Source organism: Phalangium opilio, unplaced genomic scaffold (genome assembly GCF_054372755.1).
Source record: "Phalangium opilio isolate 3A_F unplaced genomic scaffold, DU_Popi_V2 ptg000056l_1, whole genome shotgun sequence".
Classification (NCBI taxonomy): domain Eukaryota; kingdom Metazoa; phylum Arthropoda; class Arachnida; order Opiliones; family Phalangiidae; genus Phalangium; species Phalangium opilio.
In genome coordinates, this window is record NW_028324175.1 from 198,433 (window position 1) to 219,196 (window position 20,764).

At 41.6% G+C, this 20,764-nt stretch overlaps 1 protein-coding gene and 1 long non-coding RNA gene across 5 annotated transcripts; both read right to left on the minus strand.

Moving 5' to 3' along the window:
- Positions 1–2,153: 2,153 nt before the first annotated feature.
- Positions 2,154–3,912, minus strand: LOC149667625 (uncharacterized). Its single transcript, XM_089840900.1, has 3 exons — positions 3,351–3,912; positions 2,680–3,195; positions 2,154–2,215 (listed from the first exon to the last, which is right to left on the minus strand). Exons 1-3 carry the CDS (start codon positions 3,910–3,912, stop codon positions 2,154–2,156), a joined length of 1,140 nt encoding a protein of 379 aa, XP_089697026.1.
- An 11,121-nt stretch (positions 3,913–15,033) lies between these two features.
- LOC149667626 (uncharacterized) lies at positions 15,034–15,674 on the minus strand. 4 transcript variants are annotated; one of them, XR_016368104.1, is made up of 4 exons: positions 15,627–15,668; positions 15,465–15,557; positions 15,253–15,395; positions 15,034–15,156 (listed from the first exon to the last, which is right to left on the minus strand). It is a non-coding gene; the product is annotated as an uncharacterized LOC149667626 (long non-coding RNA). The 4 variants fall into 4 exon arrangements; XR_016368106.1 differs by having other exon boundaries at positions 15,060–15,408; positions 15,627–15,674; XR_016368103.1 differs by having other exon boundaries at positions 15,060–15,395.
- Between the last annotated feature and the right edge of the window lie 5,090 nt (positions 15,675–20,764).

A 20,764-nucleotide genomic window follows, 5' to 3' on the forward strand; every position in this document is an offset into this window, starting at 1 on the left:
TTAGTGCTGCCACCTGGTGCCATAGCCCTATTACAACCTTTTCCTGTAAGAGGCGCTGATTTACGCAATACATAGTTATTTGCATTTCTTTTCTGCAAATTATCTTTGTTTTTCAAATAATATTCCTTATTTTTAACTCGCTTAGCTTCCTTTTTTCGCAAAACTTTCGATTCAAATTTTAATTTCAACTTAGCTAGCGCTCTCTTCTTTTTCTTTATTTGAGTGGCTAATTTTCGATTAGCTACTTCTCGGGAAACCATTTGAAATAGTCAAAAATCGCTATATTACAATAAGTGACTCGAGTCAAATATGTATGTGACACAAAGATTTGAAATTTGGATCCACAAAAAAAATCTAATAAAATTATGCACAAAGAACCCTTTGATTTTGTAAAGGTATGCAAATAACCCTTTGATTTGGTAAAACAACCCTTTTAATTTAAAAAATACTTGCAAAGGTACACAAAGAACCCTTTGAAACTGCAAAAGTACACAAAGAATCCTTTGAATTTGCAAAGGTACACAAAGAACCCTTTAAATTTGCACAGGTACACAAAGAACCCTTTGAATTTGCACAGGTACACAAAGAACCCTTTGAATTTGCAAAGGTACACAAAGAATCGTTTGAATTCAAAAGTACACAAAGAACCCTTTGCAAAACACTCAGATTTCGATTATGTAAAAAATAAAAAAATGAAAGTAATAAAAATAGGCTTATCATTAATATGAACAAAAAGAAAACTGTAAAGAAAAAAATATAATTAAGCAGAAACTTTGTAAGAAGTTAGTTTAAATAAAACCTATTAACCCTTAAAATACTTCTAAATATATAATTTGAAGTAATATAAATAAGAATATACAAGTTTTTTAAGAAGATAATACGAACCTTAAGCCTGCATCGGAAAGTTGCCGCCTAAAAGTGAACTTTAAAGAGGGCAAAGTGCGAGGGGGCAGGCCCTATTAAAAATCAAGATGGCGGCTGTATCACAGTTAAAGTTGGTAGCAGTCCTATAAGGTTTTTTATAAGTTTTTAACCTACAAAATTACATTTAAATCATGGATTTTGAAGTTGGTAAAGAAACGTTTATTCAACATTTGTAATTCTGTGAAATTTTAGAGTATGCAGCGTTTGTAGAAAGAAAGTGACAGAAAGAGATGTTAAGTGGAAGGTGACCAAGTCTTAAAATGTAAGCAGAATATTGTAAAGTCAATAAAAGGGCAGAAAACGTTTGAAAAAACAAACATTGTATTTGAAAATAAGTGACCTAAAAGAAGATCCACACGAGCTGACATATTTGTTGAATGTATCTGTAAGTTTCAAAATATCATGGTCCCAGAAATCTAGACTTTTGAAAAAATGTAAACACTGTATTGGAATAATATCTCAGGACTAGGTGATTTAAGTTGTACTAAAGTGAATCAACAATGCAAAAAAATAAAGTTGATGGAAATTTTGCCAAAGAAATGTATGTTCCAATTCCATTTGAACAAATGTGCCATGTAAAAGAGGTGTCAATCATACACAGAGAATTGACAATTGAAGAGCTATGTAATTTTACATTGAAATTGATAGCTAGCGCCCTAAATTCTGCTCTTAATTGCTTTACACAAGAAAGGTAGAATCAAAGTTGCTCTTAATATTTACACAAGTGATGTTTTATCACAGAGTGACTATAATCAGTCATTCGCTAGGGATGAACAAATTCTACCGGAAAGTGTTAGGTTAGTCCTAAACAATGCTTTTCAATGTAATGATGTGATAGATAGTATTAATTTGTACTCAACCATGAAATGGAAAAAGACTTAGCATTCTCAAGAAACTACATGAAATGGGCATAAAAATATATATTTAGAATTTATCAAGCCAAAATTGAAGTTTCAAAGGAAAGAACAATTTTAATGTGCATCACTCTGCCCAGCAAAAATTTGTAAGAAATAAACTGATTTGGGTTGACCTAAGAAAGTAAAGAATAATATGAAAAAGAAGCTACACACTTTTCAATTATACTAGAGACTGTAAGAAAAATAGATATACATCTAAAAAGTTTCCAGGACCTGAAAGGGTACCGAGTCCCAATTTTAAGCCCTTGCCAATACCCGCTGAGTCTGTCAAAATCTCCATTGAAAAAATCCTCACAGGTCAAGTTCATGACGTTATTGCATATGCTCACCAGAACTATCCCTATACGCGCCGAGCGAGGCGCCACGTTCGCCATCTAGCGTATTTTAGAAAAACAAATTGGTGAAGTAAAATTTAACATTCCCTGAAGTTTACCAGACACCCAAAAATCTGCGTTATGGAGCAAAAAAACTATTTTTGTTTTGAGTGTTCTTATTTTTAATTTCGTATGCTTTAAAAATGTGACGTGAAATGAGCAGCACAAAGAACAGAATTATATATATACATATATATATATATTTATATAAGGGAAAAAGTACACTTATTTTACCAAAAAAAAATACATTATTGTAAGCATTTCTTAGCTTTGTTACTAAATTAGGTTAGACAAATAACAACCAAGAATGTAAATTTTCTCTAGCATAGGTGACAAAGCCCTGGATATATGTCCCTTTAAAATTTGGAATTCTTTGACCTTCCCAATACCCTGTTGTTTTAGAAAGTCAGGAATAACAAGTTTAACCTTTCTGCATGCTAGTTCTTTTGCAACATCAAAATTACAGTTAGACATTATAACGTCGCCTTTATCTAGTGTTTCTAAAATACCACACTGTAAAAACAGGTTCTTTTCAGAAATATCTCCCGCATAGAGGTTAGAACAGAAAGTTATGTGTCCGTAGGGCGCCATTCCAATAAGAGCTTTCATTGTATTAGCCTGTTTATAATTTACTTGGGCTTCTGGTCCTGACAGCTTTTCCAGTTCAAATTCTGCACTACCAATAATTAGTCTCAAGCCAGGGTGCTTTTGTTTCATTTTCTTAATTTCCAGGGCATTAGCTAATTTTGATGTTTGGCATCTTGGCAAATTTGGGATGCACTCAAAAAGAAACAAAATCCATGTATTTAGGATTATAGACACATAGTCTTGTGATAAATTGTATAAGTAGGCTAAATATTGTTCCTCAGTTCCTTGCCTGAGTCGTACAAGCGTCATGAAAAATTCTTCCATTGGATTCAGTTTTCCTGGTCCCGCAAATTTCACAACTTTATCAAAAACTTCATCTGTACTATTAGTCACTTGAGAAGAATCTTGTCGAACATAATTTAGTTTAGTACACTCTGGTAGCAAAAGTTGATAATATGCCCAAACCATTTTGAAAGAAGGAAAGCCAGAAAAATATTTGATACTGTTATTGTCATTTATAAGTCTCTCAAATGTAATTTTTTTTTACTTTTAACTGTTATCAGGTCAATTTCTTTTCTCATAAGTTCAACTTCATTTAGTGTATTTGAATTATGGAACAATTTTGGAGATATTTCACCAAAACTGGGTTCACCTTGGGGTTGCTTATCAACAACAGATAATAGTGGATCTTTCAAATTACAGTTTGATGCAATGTCATACTTTCCTTGATAAACACGTAATGGTTGCATTTCTTCCGAAAAATTTAATTGTTCTTTGATAATTCTATGTGAAAAGGCACATTTTCTTTGAGTTTGACTGGCGTCAGCTAACTTTAATGCATCGGACATTTTCGTGTTTTCAAAAATAGAAGGAACCGCAAATTGTTTAAGGTGTTTGCGACGTAAAGGCCCAGTGGGTAAATAATCAGTTTTCAAAAAATGTTTTGAGCATAGAAGTGAGACTTTAGAATCAGCTGGTTTGGTTCCTAATGCCACAGTTATGGCATGAAACCATTTCCGTTTCAGATCCTTATCTTTAGGTAATGCGTGATAAGTGAGCGATGAATCATTATTTCGGCAATTTTCTATAATGCAAGTACCTTTTCCCATGTTCTAAACACCGTGAGTGACTATAACACTAACCTAACAGTAACAGACGTACACACCACCCATAAACAAACGTACACCAAGGCTTAAGGAATAAATATTTTTAAGTTTTTAAAAAGCCACAAAAAATTACTGTTTCCTTTTTAAAATTTTGAAAATCGTACAGAAAACGTTGTTAACACTATCTAATCCGATATCATGAACAAATTAAATAAACAATTTAGTTATACGTGCGTTTCTGTCCAAAGTTTCTGTTTAAAGTTGGAGCTGAAAGGTCACTTAGGCCTTAGCTCGTCATAAATAAAGGAGCAAAAAAAAAATTTATGCAAAGCAGAAAAAACAATTTTGATTGGTCGGTTACGAAAGTTCTAGAGTCCACCGCTAACCTAGCTGGCGCTAATGACGTAACCTAGCCGGCGCTACTGACGAATTCTTGGCGTCCTTTTTTTTAAAAATTTCATAACGGTCAGAAAACTTGAACTAACCTCATCTAAAGTAAGTTGTATGCAAAAATTGTTAAATTTTTTATAGATTTTATTATAAAATAGACTCATTTTTAAAAATTTGAATGTTTAATAATATAAGCTAGTTCAAAAATGTACTGTGAGCAAAATAATTAATGTTAAAATATTAAATTTGTGAATTTTTTTGGTAGAAAATGTCTGGTATGACTTTTAATGGTGCCGTGACTGGCTTAACATTAAACATAAATTATGATAACGGAAGTCGCCGGGGAAGAGGTGGTCGCAGAGGTAGAGGGGGTCGTCAAGGTGACAAAAAACCTTATGGGCGCGGTGGCAAGCGCACCTGCTACAAATGCCGAAAACTGGGCATTTTATAAAGGATTGCCCAGAAATGAAAGGTGAAACATTTTTTTTAATTATCTGTCCTAGCATCCCTTTTGGAACATCGTGTATTTTTAAGATGGAATTAAACAAAAAGAAATCGATGAAGCAACTTTGGCCACAGATGTGGCCAATTTAACTGTTAGGGCTTTGGCCATGGATGAAGCGGCTCCGGCCATGGATGAAGCGACTCCAGCCATGGAAGAAGTGGCAGCAAATGAAACTGTTCCGTCTGCAGGTGGAACAGTTTTGGTGGAAAATGAAATAGCGGTAGAAGGGGAGACAAGCGTTAATTGTTAAAAAAAATTTAAAAAAAAAAACTTCATTTAAAATGTTTTATTCCGTTGGGGGGTGGGGGGAAAAATTAAAAATAAAAAGCAATTAGGTATTAAAATATATAAAAAATGTATTAAAATATAAAAAATGTATTAAAATATAAAAAATGTATTAAAATATAAAAATGTATTAAAATATAAAAAATGTATTAAAATATAAAAAAATGTATTAAAATATAAAAAAATGTATTAAAATATAAAAAATGTATTAAAATATAAAAAATGTATTAAAATATAAAAAATGTATTAAAATATAAAAAATGTATTAAAATATAAAAAATGTATTAAAATATAAAAAATGTATTAAAATATATAAAAAATGTATTAAAATATATAGAAAATGTATTAAAATATATAGAAAATGTATTAAAATATATAAAAAATGTTTTAAAATATATAAAAAATGTGTAAAATACATAAAAAATGTAATAAAATATCTAAAAATGTAAAGTTAAAAATAAAAAAAAACTTTTCAAATGTTATAGCAATAATAAAATAATATGTTGTGAATAGTTTTTCTGTGAACTTTATTTATAACAATTAATCCTTGAAAAATTACAAAAAATTATTAAACATTTAAATTCTATGAAAATTTCAGGATAATTTCTTCAATTTTTTATAGAATTTCTTGAAGAATCTATATTTAAGAATCAATTAATGAACTGGTCCCGAGGATCAGTAACCCCATGCACTTCTTAAATTTAAAAACTAGTCGATGCAATTAATAAATAGGTTTTGAACTAGAGGGATTGTGGTATTTTCATATAAATATATTAAGGTAATCATTTTGTCTTACCAGTGGTCCCTTTTTGGTTTCTACCTTTAAAATTAAGGTCCCTATTTTACCCTATTTTTATTGTGAAAAGTCCCTTTTTGCCCTATTTATTTTTGAGATTTTGGTGAGAGCCCTGTTATTGGGGGAAAGAAAAATTCGGTCTGACAGAAAAATCAGGAAATTTGTCACAAAAATTAAAAAATCTGCATAAATACAAGAAAACAATAGTAACTTGTAGAAATCTGACATCTTTGAGAAAATACTATACCTGTCTGAGAATCTATATGACCCTTTTATGAAACCCAAAGCACTTGACATTTAACTTTTATTTTTTATAGTTAATTTTTGTAAAAATTTTATCACCAGAAATGTTTTCGTGGAATTTTGTTTCTTCAACTTTCATTGTTCCTCCTTTAAGATTATCTCTTATGAATTTGTATTTATTTTGTTTCCTCCAACACCTTTCCATTATAATAATCTACTAACTCTATATGTAATAAAAGGGATTTCTGAGGTACTGGTACTGCGGAAAAAGGATGACGATTATACATTGCTTTTGTGGGTAACGTTGGTACTAAAACTAAAAATTGTACTGACTGCAGCTTCAACTATCAATAGCCATCATTTGTAAAACATGTTAAAAGTGGGTCATCAATTGTAGTCCTATGAATTAAATTAAAATAATTGTGGACTATTAATTTAAGAAAAAAAGGTATAGGCCTACTGTTAATACTTTACTTGGCAAATCACCGTTGACGACAGTGTTATTTCTTGCGTTTAATAGCTATCAGTTTACACAGAAATGTTATGTTGGGGAGGAATGTGGATATCTGCTGTAGTAAACATGGTCTTTTTTAAAGCATTACCTGATTTAAGATTTTATTCATTTGGATAGAAATGCCAATTTCTAATTAATACAATGGAGATATCAAAATAAAAGTAACAGATAAAAGCACATGTGTACTAAAGAACAGAACTACATTGTTAACACTATATATATTTAAGTGACTGTGTTATTCTCTATTGCTATTCTCCCTTGATTTGACTATATTAGATACAGTATTGTCAGGAGTAGGAATTGACAAGGCGATATTGTAATAGAACGATAATGGTTTATTCGATTGAGTTTAATAAATACAGTAATAATAATAATGTACAGTGAACTAAATAACGCGTGGAAATTACGGAGACCCTGAGCGCGGGTAGTTCGGAAATACGGGCCGAGTAAGGCTACTCTTCTCCGGGGAGGTTCTAGCGTTCTAGGGCAAGCTTTTCAGCTTAATGCTTCCCAGTCGGCTAGGTCTCTTAGTAGGCTTGGCTTTTTCAGCCTAAATGTTTCCCACTAAGAGTCCCTTCGAAAAGTCCCCTTTCTAGAGGCGAGCCGGTCCTTTTATACCCTGGCCCCGCTCTGGGCGAGTCGCACTCTGGCTGTTGGTTTTTCTCTCTCTGTCTGTCTTCTCTTCGATACCCGTCCCGCTTTATACGAGTCGCGCTCTGGCTGTTGGTTTTTCTCTGGCTGTCTGTCTTTCTCTTTGATACCCGTCCGCGGGGTTGGGGCTGACAGCTCCCTGTTAGAAAAAGAGCCGACTCGGCGACCGACTTCGTCGGGGAGAAAGGTGGCATCGTCGCGGTAGATGAAGTCCGTGATGAAATCAGGATCCAAAATATCACTTACGTTGTTGGGAGTCGGGGTACGCGGCGTGACGAGGGCGTCCGACGGTGAGAGGCGGTGAATTGCGTCGTCGAAGAAGTCCGGATCCGGGGCATCGCCTACGATGTACGGAGCTGGAGTGTAAGGCTTGGTAAGGTCATCCGCTGGTGTTTGGCGCTGGAGTCGACGGTCGGCCCGGCGTTGTCTTTTCTCCATGCGTCGAATAACACGAGGGTTAAGAGGGGCGATAGTCTCCAGGTGTTGAACATGTTGTTGAAAACGGGCACGACGTAATTTAGCCGAGGGTTTCATTCTAAAAAAAATTTGGTCCCGAGGGTCGGGAAGTAGAGCACTGAAGTTAGATCTCGTCTTTAAAGAGATAAGAAACGAAATGATGTTGTTTATCGGTTTCTAAACTCCAGGGGAATATCTATCGGGGCTAGTACGAGCGCGGGTTGACCGTCGAAGGCCCCCCGCGGGGACTGCAGCTGCAGGGGAGGGTTGAATAGAGGTATTAGCGTGACTTTCGCTCACAGTAGAACGAGTTTCTGGAGCATCATCGGGAAAATATGGCCAGATGGTCGGTTTTTCCTGGAACTGGACACGTCGTTCGGCCTTGAGAAAATCTTTCCGATGGGTGAAGGGTTTTAACCTTTCGACGGAGACTATATCGCTTCTACCCCCTGCAGAGGAGCGAATTTCAAAGTTATTCTCAGCTGTTTGGCGAATAATTTGGAAGGGGCCCGCGTATTGGTGGAGAAGCTTCTCTGATAAACCCGGTACCCGGCGAGGTGTTTTCAGGTAGACGAGGTCGCCCTCCTGGTAGGTTGCTTCCCGGCGTCGGAGGTCAAAGCGGGCTTTATCTTTACTCTGAGCTATGGCGTGGCGTTCGGCTGCTAATGAACGAGCGCGTTCTGCATACAAAATGTTCTCGAAGCCGAATTGGGTTTTTAACGTTGACGACGGAAGCTGTAGCGCAGCATCCACGCGCAAGTCAGCTTCGTATCCATGGAGCAAAAAGAAGGGGGAGTATCCGGTGGTAGCGTGAAGAGAGGTGTTGTACGCGAATACGAGGAAGGGCAAAAACCGATCCCAATCTTTATGATTGTTATTCACGTACTGGGACATCATATCCGCCAGAGTTTTATTAAATCTTTCCACGAGCCCATTCGTTCGAGGATGATACGCGGTGGTGCGTTTGTGATGGACGGTATAGAGTTTGTTTATTTCATCCATGAGATGGTTTACATTCTCTGTACCCCTATCTGTGAGTAACTCTTTGGGAGCACCGTACTTTAGCATGACGTCTTGTGTAAAGAACCGAGCAATTTCGTCAGCGGTTCCCCGAGGAATGGCCTTAGCGACTACCATGCGTGTACAGTAGTCGGTGCAGATGATTATGTGGACGTTACCGTCATGAGACTGGGGGAATGGTCCGAGTTTATCCATCGCTACTCGTTCGAACGGCTTTAGAGTGGGTGGTATGGGTTGCAGAAGACCGGCGGGTTTCCCAGGATAGATTTTTTGTTGCTGGCACTGGTGGCAGGACTGCACGTAGTTAGTGACGTGGGCCAACATTCTAGGCCAAAAGAATCGGTTGCGGATGCGCTGCCAGGTACGGTTAAGACCTAAATGTCCAGCAGTGACGTCATCGTGTAAGGCAAAGAGAACAGCGTTGCGGATTTCTTTTGGGGCTACCAAAACGGACTTTAGGCCGTCTTCGGTGCGCATGCGGCGAAACAGGCAGCCGTTGTTGAGCTCGAAGCAGCGTGCCGTTCGGACGAGTTGTCTGGGTGCCGTCAACGGTTTAGTTTCCAGAAGGTGGATAATGGGACCCATGAACTTATCGTCGCGTTGCAATTGTGGATTGTCATATTGCGTTAGATCCAAGGGGTCCTTTTCTACCGGTGCTAGGAGAGAGTCATGGATGGCCGGAGCCGGTTCATATGGGCTTCGTGAAAGGGCATCAGCGTCCAGATGTTTGCGGCCGCTTTTGAATCGGATGGTGGGACTGAATTCTTGAAGAGTCAGTGACCACCGGGCCAATCGACCGTTTGGGTTCTTGACTGAGGTTAGCCAGCATAGCCCGTGATGGTCAGTGACGATGGTGAGTGGGCGCCCATAAACGTAAGGGCGAAATTTGTTGGTTCCAAAGACAATGGCGAGGCATTCCCGTTCGGTGGGGCTGTAATTTCTTTCGGCTGCATTCAATAATCGGCTGGCGTATGCTATAACCCGTTCTTGGTTGTTAATTCGTTGTTTGAGAATTGCACCAATTCCAAAGGCTGACGCGTCGGTGTGTATCTCAAATGGCTCGTTCCATTGAGGGTGTCGGACGATGGGCGTGGAGACGAGGCAGTCGCGGAGATAGCAAAAGGCTTGGTCGGCTGCGAGACTCCAGACGAAGGGGTTGTCCTTTTTAGTCAGCTCGGTTAATGGTCTGGCAACACCGGCAAAATCCTGAATGAATCGGCGGTAGTGCCCCGCGAGACCCAAGAATTGGTGCACTTGTTTGACGGTTTTAGGTGTATTGAATTTGGCTACGGCGTCTAGGTTTGGGGGGGTCAGGCATGATCCCATTTCCGTCGATGACGTGTCCCAAGTAGCGGATGCGCGGTTGAGCGAAAGAACATTTGCTCGGCTTGATTTTCAAGTTCGCTTTTCGTAAGCAGGTTAATACTTGGTCTAGGTGGTGTAGATGCGAGTCAAAGGACTGGGAGAATATGATGATGTCGTCCAGGTACGCCATGGTGACCTGCCACATGAGGCTGCCTAGCGTCTTGTACATTAACCGTTGAAATGTTGCAGGGGCATTACACAGTCCCATGCCCAGGACATTAAATTCATACTGCCCGTCCGGAGTAACGAAGGCAGTTTTTTCTTTAAGGGCAAAGTGCATGGAGAAAGGGGCTGTTTAATTCCGATCTGGCGCCTACTGAATTTGAAATTTGCAGCCTGACTTCTTTTTATCCTAAATTTTGGACCTTTCTTCATAACCTGATATTGTTTTCGTTTAATTCGGTTAATTGTGTAGTTAATTATTGATTAATTGGCAAAGCATGTTTTTTGTTATGTTTTTCCTGTGTAGCTCCTAGAGAAACGTCGTCAGGTCTAAAATTTTTTTTGCATTACAAATACTAAAACTATATATAGTACCTAAAATAATTTTCAAATTAATTACTCCAAAACTTAATTAATTATCTAATAAAAACCATAAAACTTCTAATTGAAAATATGGTTTTTGTATTTCCTGTCCAGCACAGGAAGTTTCCCGTTTAAGCCTTCAATCTTGGTTTTTCCTAATAGTAAATACCTTTCTTTGGTACCTAAATATAATTTCAAAAAACTCAAATCGGAAGATAATTTGATATTAATTAAAAACTAAATATCAAGTTTTCCTATGTATCTCATCGAAAAATATAATTAGACATAAAGTTATTTTTTAGGTTGGTAGAGCATAATTAGACCGAGAACCTAAAATAAAATTGGAAGTCGTAAGTCTCAAACATAATTAGTTATATAAATAAAACAGCTTTGGGCCGCTAAAAGTGTGAAACCAATAGATGGCAGCTTAAACGCTTTTTTTTATAAAATTTGGAAAAATAGGGTGAAGATCCCTACAAAAACTACTATGGAGGGGTCTGGTTAAGGGGGGGCTGTCTTAAATACCCTTGTGCCCTGGTCATACGAGGGCGAGCAAGCATATTTACAAAGGAAAGTTATTTTTGGCCTGGGGGGCCAAAGGAAGGACGAAAATTAGTTCAAGGGTGTGAGTATACTGCAGTGTAACTATGGATAATGAAACAGAAGAGTGAAAGTTGGAGTATAGATGATAAACTATTGAAAGGGCGACTTAGTACCTATTGAGTCAATTCCGTTGGACACTGACGCGAAGAAGACTGCTTCAATAAAAAAAAGACATTTGAGAGAAAAATACCCTGAAAAAGGTAAACTAAGTTCTCGTATTGAGTCTAGCTATTTCACGGAATGTGTTACAAGTAGCTGTTCAACCCCCCTTTCCCTCCTAACTCACATTGGAACCCGTCCATTTGAAGAGACAAACCAAAATGAAACTCGGAAGATGCCTATTTTTGAACTGTACTCGGAATCTGTTTGAATTTTCTGAATGAGCTATTCTATAGATCTCTAAGATCTACAAAATAAATAGATAAATAGAGGAGTTTATTCCTGAACGTTCTGTAAATCAAATCGATTCAGGCTATGGTATGCCTACAATTTTCTCTTATAGTACTTTTATTTCACCTAGGGATTGTTATGTAAGAATAGCCTGAGTTAGAACGTGTGTTATTCGTTTTGTTTGTTTTTCAATACATTTTGAGATTACCTTCAATTCAAAAAGTGGGTAGCCCTTAAAAGGGCTGTTGTTTGATCAGTTTTATACATCGTGATCAGGATCAAAAATTATTGAGACAATTACTCAATTAGTATTTCGTCTACTTTTGACGAGCTCTTCTACCTAAACGAAATTCTGGTTGTGCGATATCTGGTTGGTTATATTTTGTAGTAGGGCTCGAACCCTTATCCGAGTTGGTACGAGACCGCTTCCGTTGTTCGAAAACTTCTTCGCGTTTCCTCTTTTTCTCAGCTTTTACTTCATCTTGCTGCTTCTTTTCCTCAATCGCGTGTGTAATATAAGATGGTTCGCGAATTTCCATATTACGAGGCACACGTGGGTCGATGATTTCTGGAAGCAAACAATGGAAGTAAAACCGTTCCAGGAACGGAAGCATGTTTTCTCTCCAAAACCTTGTGTCCCTATGTATTCGTTGCCACTCAATGCCCTTGGGGCTCCATACTATGAAGTCGGAAAATTTTTTTCGGCGATATTGAGCTGCCCTTGTACTTGGTAATAGTACTTATACGTAGTTTTGAGGAAGATGCTGTTATTTTTTTGTGTGCAGTAAAAAGTTTTTACGCGTTCCGTTGCTTCTAAAGGAGTCATACTTTCTATACTCTTCGGGCATTTCACTTCTATCAAGCCATCTTCGTCAATTAGACCGTCAGGAGAAGCGGCGAGATAAAAGTGTTCCAGGCTAACAAAGATACCGCATTTTGTAACTGTGGTTCCTGCCATCCTTTGGTAATCCGCGATTGCGACCTCTTCATTTGTTTTGCCGTATTGCATCGCCGGAGTATTCACGGGAGGGATATAGAGCAGTCGCTTGACCAATGTCATGCATCCCGTGGTTTTCTTGCGTTTGCAAATTTCGCCAAAGTTGGAAGCGGTCAGGCGATTTCTTCTCTCTCGCATCCATCGGTCATTCGATGCTTGGCCGCGAGTCTCGCTTTCAACCTCCATTTGAATTTCGTGGTTGACTGTAAGATTTTGGATAGTCTCCGATTTTCGCGATTCGTACTCTTCCAAATTCATGTCCGGTTGTGGGCAACTGGATCCGTAGTCCGCTTGACCAGCCTCTAAATCTCGGGAAATGTCATTTTTGGGTTTATACCTTTTTTCCCCGTTTTTGGCCTTCTCAACAAATTTCCTATAGCTTGCCGATTCCTTTTGTTTCTTAGCGATGTGCTTCTTCAGAAACTTATTTGGACTTATTGTTGTAATCTTTTTCCAGGTTCGGTGGTACCACGATCTACCCAAATGCTGGCAAAGACCCGCCGCGTAACACCTTCGCTGAAAAGAAGCTTTTTTGCCACGATTTATTTGCTTTCCGCCAGTGAATTTAGCTACTAGAGACATGTAATTTTCCGCCGCGTTACTTGTGTCATTTTTAATCAAGCGATGAGCTTTCGCGGCTAAATTATTTATGGCGGACATAATTTTGAAGAACAAATCTCTGGGAATGGTATGAGATTTGTCAATTCCCTGGATTCTTTTGCAAAAATACGTTCTGCAATGCGCATGATTTCCAAAAACGTGTTTTGGAATGTTCTTTAAATCTGTGACTAAATCCTGCACAGTGCCTTTGTTTTTAGCGGCGTGATATATCGCACCTTTGGCCCCTTTGGTCATTTGCCTTATTCTGCCCGGATTTAAAACTCTTTTATATTCAGCAGATGTCGCAGAATGCTTGTATAACTGTTTAGTTAGATTTTTCACCGCGTGATTGGTACATTCGATTTTGGAAACTTGCGGTCCGTAGGAAACGCTTTCCAAAATCTTCTTGTATACGGAGGAATCACCGTCACCAATAAACTCCCGGTATTGGATCCCGTGCATAGTTTCACTATGTTTGAAACCGTCTACAAGAATGGCAGCTTCCATACTCGCGGACGGCCCATTCCAGTTCTTCAAGCACTTGTGGACTTTTGGAACCTGATCCCTCCTCTCATAAAAATCGCACATGGCGCAATATTTATTTCTCACTCCGATGAAGAGAATTTTCTTCGATCTTTTCCCTATGATAATAGCCACCCCCGAGTTTGCCGAATACCGGTGACCATGACTCCTGTGGGACCAGCCACCATCAATTATAACCGTTATAAACGGAACGCCCTGGTGAACATCCCCAGCCTCTTCCGCCAATCGTTTTTCTTCTTTTCCTGCAGATATAATCTCTTCGTATAGATGCTTTCCCACTTCTAAAATAAGTAGAAATTAAACTTAGTTTAAAATTGGTAATTAAATTTACACGAAATTTATTTCACTTTAAAGGGCAACTAGAGTCGTTTCCCTAACCACCTCGCCCCCCCCACTCTAATTTTGGAATTTCTTACCTCTCCAAGTTTTTCTTCCGATTTGCTAAATGTTCTCTTGGACATAACAGGAACTCCGATGACAGAAAAAAGTTCATCTAAATTGGCGTGACCACCTCCGATGCTCACTGTACCCCATACTGCTGCATCGTTAATAGTTAAATTTTTCCTGGAATCTTGCAAATTTAGAGGAACGGGGTCGGTAGTGATGACCTGAGTTTGGTGACAATAAGGGCATTCGAAAGTATACGTCGAATAAAAACCTTGAATTTTTTCGTGGCTAAATTTAAATGAACCGCTTGTATTTCTTGGGCACTTATGACGCTCCAAACTTCGTACTTGATTGATAAAATGCCTAATGTCAACCACCCTTCTTCCTTCGAGCTTTTGGGCATTCGAGTCTTGGCTCGGATGTGGAGGTCCATATTCTACTACCAAATTGGGTAGATTTTCATCAACCGAGAATCCAGCCTCTATTATTGAAAAATCCACATTGTCGAGTGGTGGTGGTATTCTTGATGCATTATCTCTTTTATCCTCCGCAGAGATATTAGCGCTAATTTTTGGGGACGAATGTTTACTTGGAGGGCTAGAAGTGGGTAGGCTTTCTCGAAAAGACAAGAAACCGGAGTCTGATTGCCCAAAATCTTCAACTGATATAGCCACATCCGAATCTTCTAGACGCGACTCACTTATTGACGAGATATTGCGGTCTTCACTCGATGCTAAATTTAGAGATGTATCTACCGCTTTCACCTGAACTTTTCGATACCTTTTTTTACGAGAGCGCACTTTAGACGGATGTGGTTTGGAATTCCTAGCCATTTTCAAATCAAATCGAAGCGATTTAAATATTCAAAATTATCAAGAAAACTAAGGATAATTGCACGTCCGATATGTAGGTCAGAGACAGAAACTCTAAATACTGGCTTCCAAAAAAAAGCTTTCAAAGCTTCCAAAAATAGAATTCTGGGTAGGGGGGTGAGAAAAACACATAAAAAAGCTAGGACAGTGAGAAAGTCGGGGTCGGACATTATTTCAAACTTTATTCAAAACCCATACTACCGTTTTTAGTGGTTTCTCAGCTCTTTTGGTATAATTTCTGATTTCAGGAAACTTTTCAACCACTCGGTCGCTCCGTTGTTTACACGCGCGAAACGCCCCTCATTTCCTATTGTATTGGTTTTTGAAAAGGGCTCGAATCTTCCCTAAGTTCAATTACTATTTTGAAATTTTTAGACCGCCTTGGGCGCCGCGTGTAGCTGGAGCTTTCATACCTCTTTACTTTCATCGGCAAAGATAAGAAATCTAGTTCTTTTGTCAACGGGCCCGACTCTAAGACTCCCCTTTCTTATGTCAGTTAAAAAAGGCTATAAAATGGAAAGCATATGGACCCACTTTAACACCCATTTCGGACGACAAGTTACCATGTCGCCTACTTTAAAATGGGCAACTTTAATTTGACTCATTCTTGTCTCAACTAATATTCAGTATATACAAGGCTTCACCACTTATAAAGCCATTCGCATTGAATAGCGTTAGATCCTAGTATAGAGAAAGTTTACTTCTGGCATTGGGATCGTTTGTAGTAGGAAAGCTTCTATATTTCCCCTATAGCTCCTGCTGCAAAGGGGGCTCGAAAGGTCTCAACCCCCGTTTACTACAGCGCCATCGTTTGAAAAAGATTCGAACTTTACCTTGGTCGTCTTGGCCCTTAATGGATTCCTCCAGTTCTACTTGAAAGTACCCGGAGGCTAAGTCTAAGGTGGAGAATAAAGTAGATCCAGCCAGTCGGTCAAGGGTGTCGTCGATCCGCGGCAGAGGGTGGACGTCCTTTTTTGTGATGGCGTTCAATTTTCGCCAGTCAACGCAGAAACGCCAGGTGCCATCTCGTTTCTTGATCAAGAGGACTGGGGCAGCCCACGGGCTACACGATTCACGAATGGTTCCATTATCGAGTAGCTTCTGTACTTCCTTTTGGAGGACTTCTCTTTCCTTTAGCGATTTTCGGTACGGGTGAGCACGGACGGGGGCGTTGTCGCCAGTGTGTATTTGATGTCGGATGAGGGACGTTCGCCCCAGGTCGCCTTCGAATTGAGAAAAGACGTCTGCATGTTGTTGCAAGAGGGCGAGTAGTCGTTCCTTGTCGGTGGCAGAGAGCTGGGCCCCCATATCTAAGTCATTCGGGAGGTTGGTTTCCGGTTGTGCACTATCCGTATTTATGACGTTTAGTTCTATAACCTCGTGGGCCCGAGCCAGTTTAGCGTTACGCGGGAGAATTATTGGTCGATTGTGGGGGTTAGCTACCCGAACTAGAGCTTTCTCGTTTTCGAAGGTTGTCAGCGTTTTACACACAAGTAGCCCGAATCGTTGGTAAGTTGACGGGAGAGGTTCGATCAGGACGGAACCTGTTGTTTGCGAGGCTATAACTTCGAGGGCGAGTTCGGAGGATGGAGGGATGGTAATGTCCGCTACGTTTCGTACCAAATTGGAATGTTCGAAGAGGGTGTCCGGTAGGGGGAAGGTCGCGCCGCCGATGGTGACAGAGCGATTTTTAAAACTAATCTCAACCTCGTTGTCATCGCAGAACTCGAGCCCAAGGAGGAGCTCGTAGTCAAAGTTGGCTATTATAAGGGCGTCGACCTGATAAAGGGTCTGACCGATGTTGATGTTGAAGGTGGTGACCCCTAAGGGTGTGAGTAGAGTGCCGTCTGCTACACGAAGTTTAGTTGAGTCGGCAGGCCGGACGGGTAGGTTTAATTCTTGGACGACGGTAGGGTTGATTATATTTTTAGTGCTGCCGGAGTCGAGGATGAGGTTTAATTGTTTATTGTTTATGGTGCCGGGTAACGAAACTAGCTTGTTGGAAGGGTTTAGGAGGAGCGGGTAGATAGACTTGGACGGCGAGGTACCTCCTTTTACGACCGTCGGGCCTCGTTTCCCGAAGTTCCATTAGGGTGAGGTGATGGGCTGCGACCTCGGCGCCAGTCGGAGGACGTGCGGTTCGGAGCGAATGGCGAGGGACTTCGGTTTCTGGAGGCGTAATGAGGCGGTGGCCGGAACGGGGATCGATTTCGGATTTCGGCCGAGTACGAGCCAGACCGATTTGGCGGGGTGCAGAGATTTCTTGAGGAATAATAGTTATCGCCGTTGTTTCCCGCGGTGTATCGGTCCGCCTGAGTGGTCTCTCGACAGTAGGAGGCGTAATTGTCCTTGCGCCCACACTTGTAGCATGATAAGCCCGATGGGCTAGGGTCCCGGCGTCGTGATGTGGACCGCAGAGAGTCCATTTCGCGACGCAAGTCCTTTATTTCCTGTCGCAAGGTGTCGAGTTCTCCGCTGGCGGTGGTTTGGTAAAGGGCAGGCGCGTGTACTGGTACGGCAGGTGTTGTTTTGGTGGCGATGTGGGTCAGGAGCTCTAGAAGTTTTCCCTCCGAGGTGCCGAGAGGAGATGGTGTCGTCATTTGAACGGAGCCGAGAAGATGTAGTTTAGTTAGGAAGTCCTGGGGGCTACTATGACACATCAGGATCAGTTTATCACGGAGTTCCGGTATTAGTCCGCGGAGAAGAAAGTTCACTTTCTCCGACTGAGCCATGTTTGGGTTGGCCAGTGAGCAAAGAGTCATTGTGTCTCGGTAGTAGGTGACCGGATCGGTCTCCGGAAGTTGTCGATGAGCCAGTAATTCGTTAAATATGGCTTGGTGGGAGCGACCGAATTCGCTTAATAGGGCAGCTTTCCATTCTTGCCATGTGTTACGGGGTGTCGCAGTCGTTATCCGGACTTGGGTGGCATACCAAGCGAGCGACTTTCCCAGGAAGACAGACGGAAGCAAGGCAATGCGGTCGGCGTCAGTTTTTCCCGTCGTCTTCTGTTCGAATATGGTGATGAAATCGTTTACATCCTGTGTTTCCGGGTCGTATTTTGGTACGTCCCTTTGTAGCGTTAGGGCGCTGAGTGCCGCGACAACAGCGGCTGCGATATCGGCGGCAGAGGCCATGGTGGCGGGTACGGCTTTAGTAGAAGGCGATGGCCGGCGTCGGATCGGGTGCTCTAGGGCGGCGACCTCCGGAGCGAGATGGAGAATCCGACGGGATGTTCGCCGTGGAAGCTCGGAACGTTTTTCGGGTAGAGTCGGTAACTGAAGTTTTTCCGGAGATTCAGGCGCCGAATAGATTTCAGTATCGTCTGAGGAGTATTCCGAGCGCGGTGATTTAGAACGGGGGTGGCTACTCATAAGAGTGTACAGAGCACGGTACGATCGTTGCCCGGCGCCTCCACCAGTTGTCAGGAGTAGGAATTGACAAGGCGATATTGTAATAGAACGATAATGGTTTATTCGATTGAGTTTAATAAATACAGTAATAATAATAATGTACAGTGAACTAAATAACGCGTGGAAATTACGGAGACCGAGAGCGCGGGTAGTTCGGAAATACGGGCCGAGTAAGGCTACTCTTCTCCGGGGAGGTTCTAGCGTTCTAGGGCAAGCTTTTCAGCTTAATGCTTCCCAGTCGGCTAGGTCTCTTAGTAGGCTTGGCTTTTTCAGCCTAAATGTTTCCCACTAAGAGTCCCTTCGAAAAGTCCCCTTTCTAGAGGCGAGCAGGTCCTTTTATACCCTGGCCCCGCTCTGGGCGAGTCGCACTCTGGCTGTTGGTTTTTCTCTCTCTGTCTGTCTTCTCTTCGATACCCGTCCCGCTTTATACGAGTCGCGCTCTGGCTGTCTGTCTTTCTCTTTGATACCCGTCCGCGGGGTTGGGGCTGACAGCTCCCTGTTAGAAAAAGAGCCGACTCGGCGACCGACTTCGTCGGGGAGAAAGGTGGCATCGTCGCGGTCGATGAAGTCCGTGATGAAATCAGGATCCGAAATATCACTTACGTTGTTGGGAGTCGGGGTACGCGGCGTGACGAGGGCGTCCGACGGTGAGAGGCGGTGAATTGCGTCGTCGAAGAAGTCCGGATCCGGGGCATCGCCTACGATGTACGGAGCTGGAGTGTAAGGCTTGGTAAGGTCATCCGCTGGTGTTTGGCGCTGGAGTCGACGGTCGGCCCGGCGTTGTCTTTTCTCCATGCGTCGAATAACACGAGGGTTAAGAGGGGCGATAGTCTCCAGGTGTTGAACATGTTGTTGAAAACGGGCACGACGTAATTTAGCCGAGGGTTTCATTCTAAAAAAAATTGGTCCCGAGGGTCGGGAAGTAGAGCACTGAAGTTAGATCTCGTCTTTAAAGAGATAAGAAACGAAATGATGTTGTTTATCGGTTTCTTAACTCCAGGGGAATATCTATCGGGGCTAGTACGAGCGCGGGTTGACCGTCGAAGGCCCCCCGGGGGGACTGCAGCTGCAGGGGAGGGTTGAATAGAGGTATTAGCGTGACTTTCGCTCACAGTAGAACGAGTTTCTGGAGCATCATCGGGAAAATATGGCCAGATGGTCGGTTTTTCCTGGAACTGGACACGTCGTTCGGCCTTGAGAAAATCTTTCCGATGGGTGAAGGGTTTTAACCTTTCGACGGAGACTATATCGCTTCTACCCCCTGCAGAGGAGCGAATTTCAAAGTTATTCTCAGCTGTTTGGCGAATAATTTGGAAGGGGCCCGCGTATTGGTGGAGAAGCTTCTCTGATAAACCCGGTACCCGGCGAGGTGTTTTCAGGTAGACGAGGTCGCCCTCCTGGTAGGTTGCTTCCCGGCGTCGGAGGTCAAAGCGGGCTTTATCTTTACTCTGAGCTATGGCGTGGCGTTCGGCTGCTAATGAACGAGCGCGTTCTGCATACAAAATGTTCTCGAAGCCGAATTGGGTTTTTAACGTTGACGACGGAAGCTGTAGCGCAGCATCCACGCGCAAGTCAGCTTCGTATCCATGGAGAAAAGGAAGGGGGAGTATCCGGTGGTAGCGTGAAGAGAGGTGTTGTACGCGAATACGAGGAAGGGCAAAAACCGATCCCAATCTTCCCAGGAAGACAGACGGAAGCAAGGCAATGCGGTCGGCGTCAGTTTTTCCCGTCGTCTTCTGTTCGAATATGGTGATGAAATCGTTTACATCCTGTGTTTCCGGGTCGTATTTTGGTACGTCCCTTTGTAGCGTTAGGGCGCTGAGTGCCGCGACAACAGCGGCTGCGATATCGGCGGCAGAGGCCATGGTGGCGGGTACGGCTTTAGTAGAAGGCGATGGCCGGCGTCGGATCGGGTGCTCTAGGGCGGCGACCTCCGGAGCGAGATGGAGAATCCGACGGGATGTTCGCGGTGGAAGCTCGGAACGTTTTTCGGGTAGAGTCGGTAACTGAAGTTTTTCCGGAGATTCAGGCGCCGAATAGATTTCGGTATCGTCTGAGGAGTATTCCGAGCGCGGTGATTTAGAACGGGGGTGGCTACTCATAAGAGTGTACAGAGCACGGTACGATCGTTGCCCGGCGCCTCCACCAGTTGTCAGGAGTAGGAATTGACAAGGCGATATTGTAATAGAACGATAATGGTTTATTCGATTGAGTTTAATAAATACAGTAATAATAATAATGTACAGTGAACTAAATAACGCGTGGAAATTACGGAGACCGAGAGCGCGGGTAGTTCGGAAATA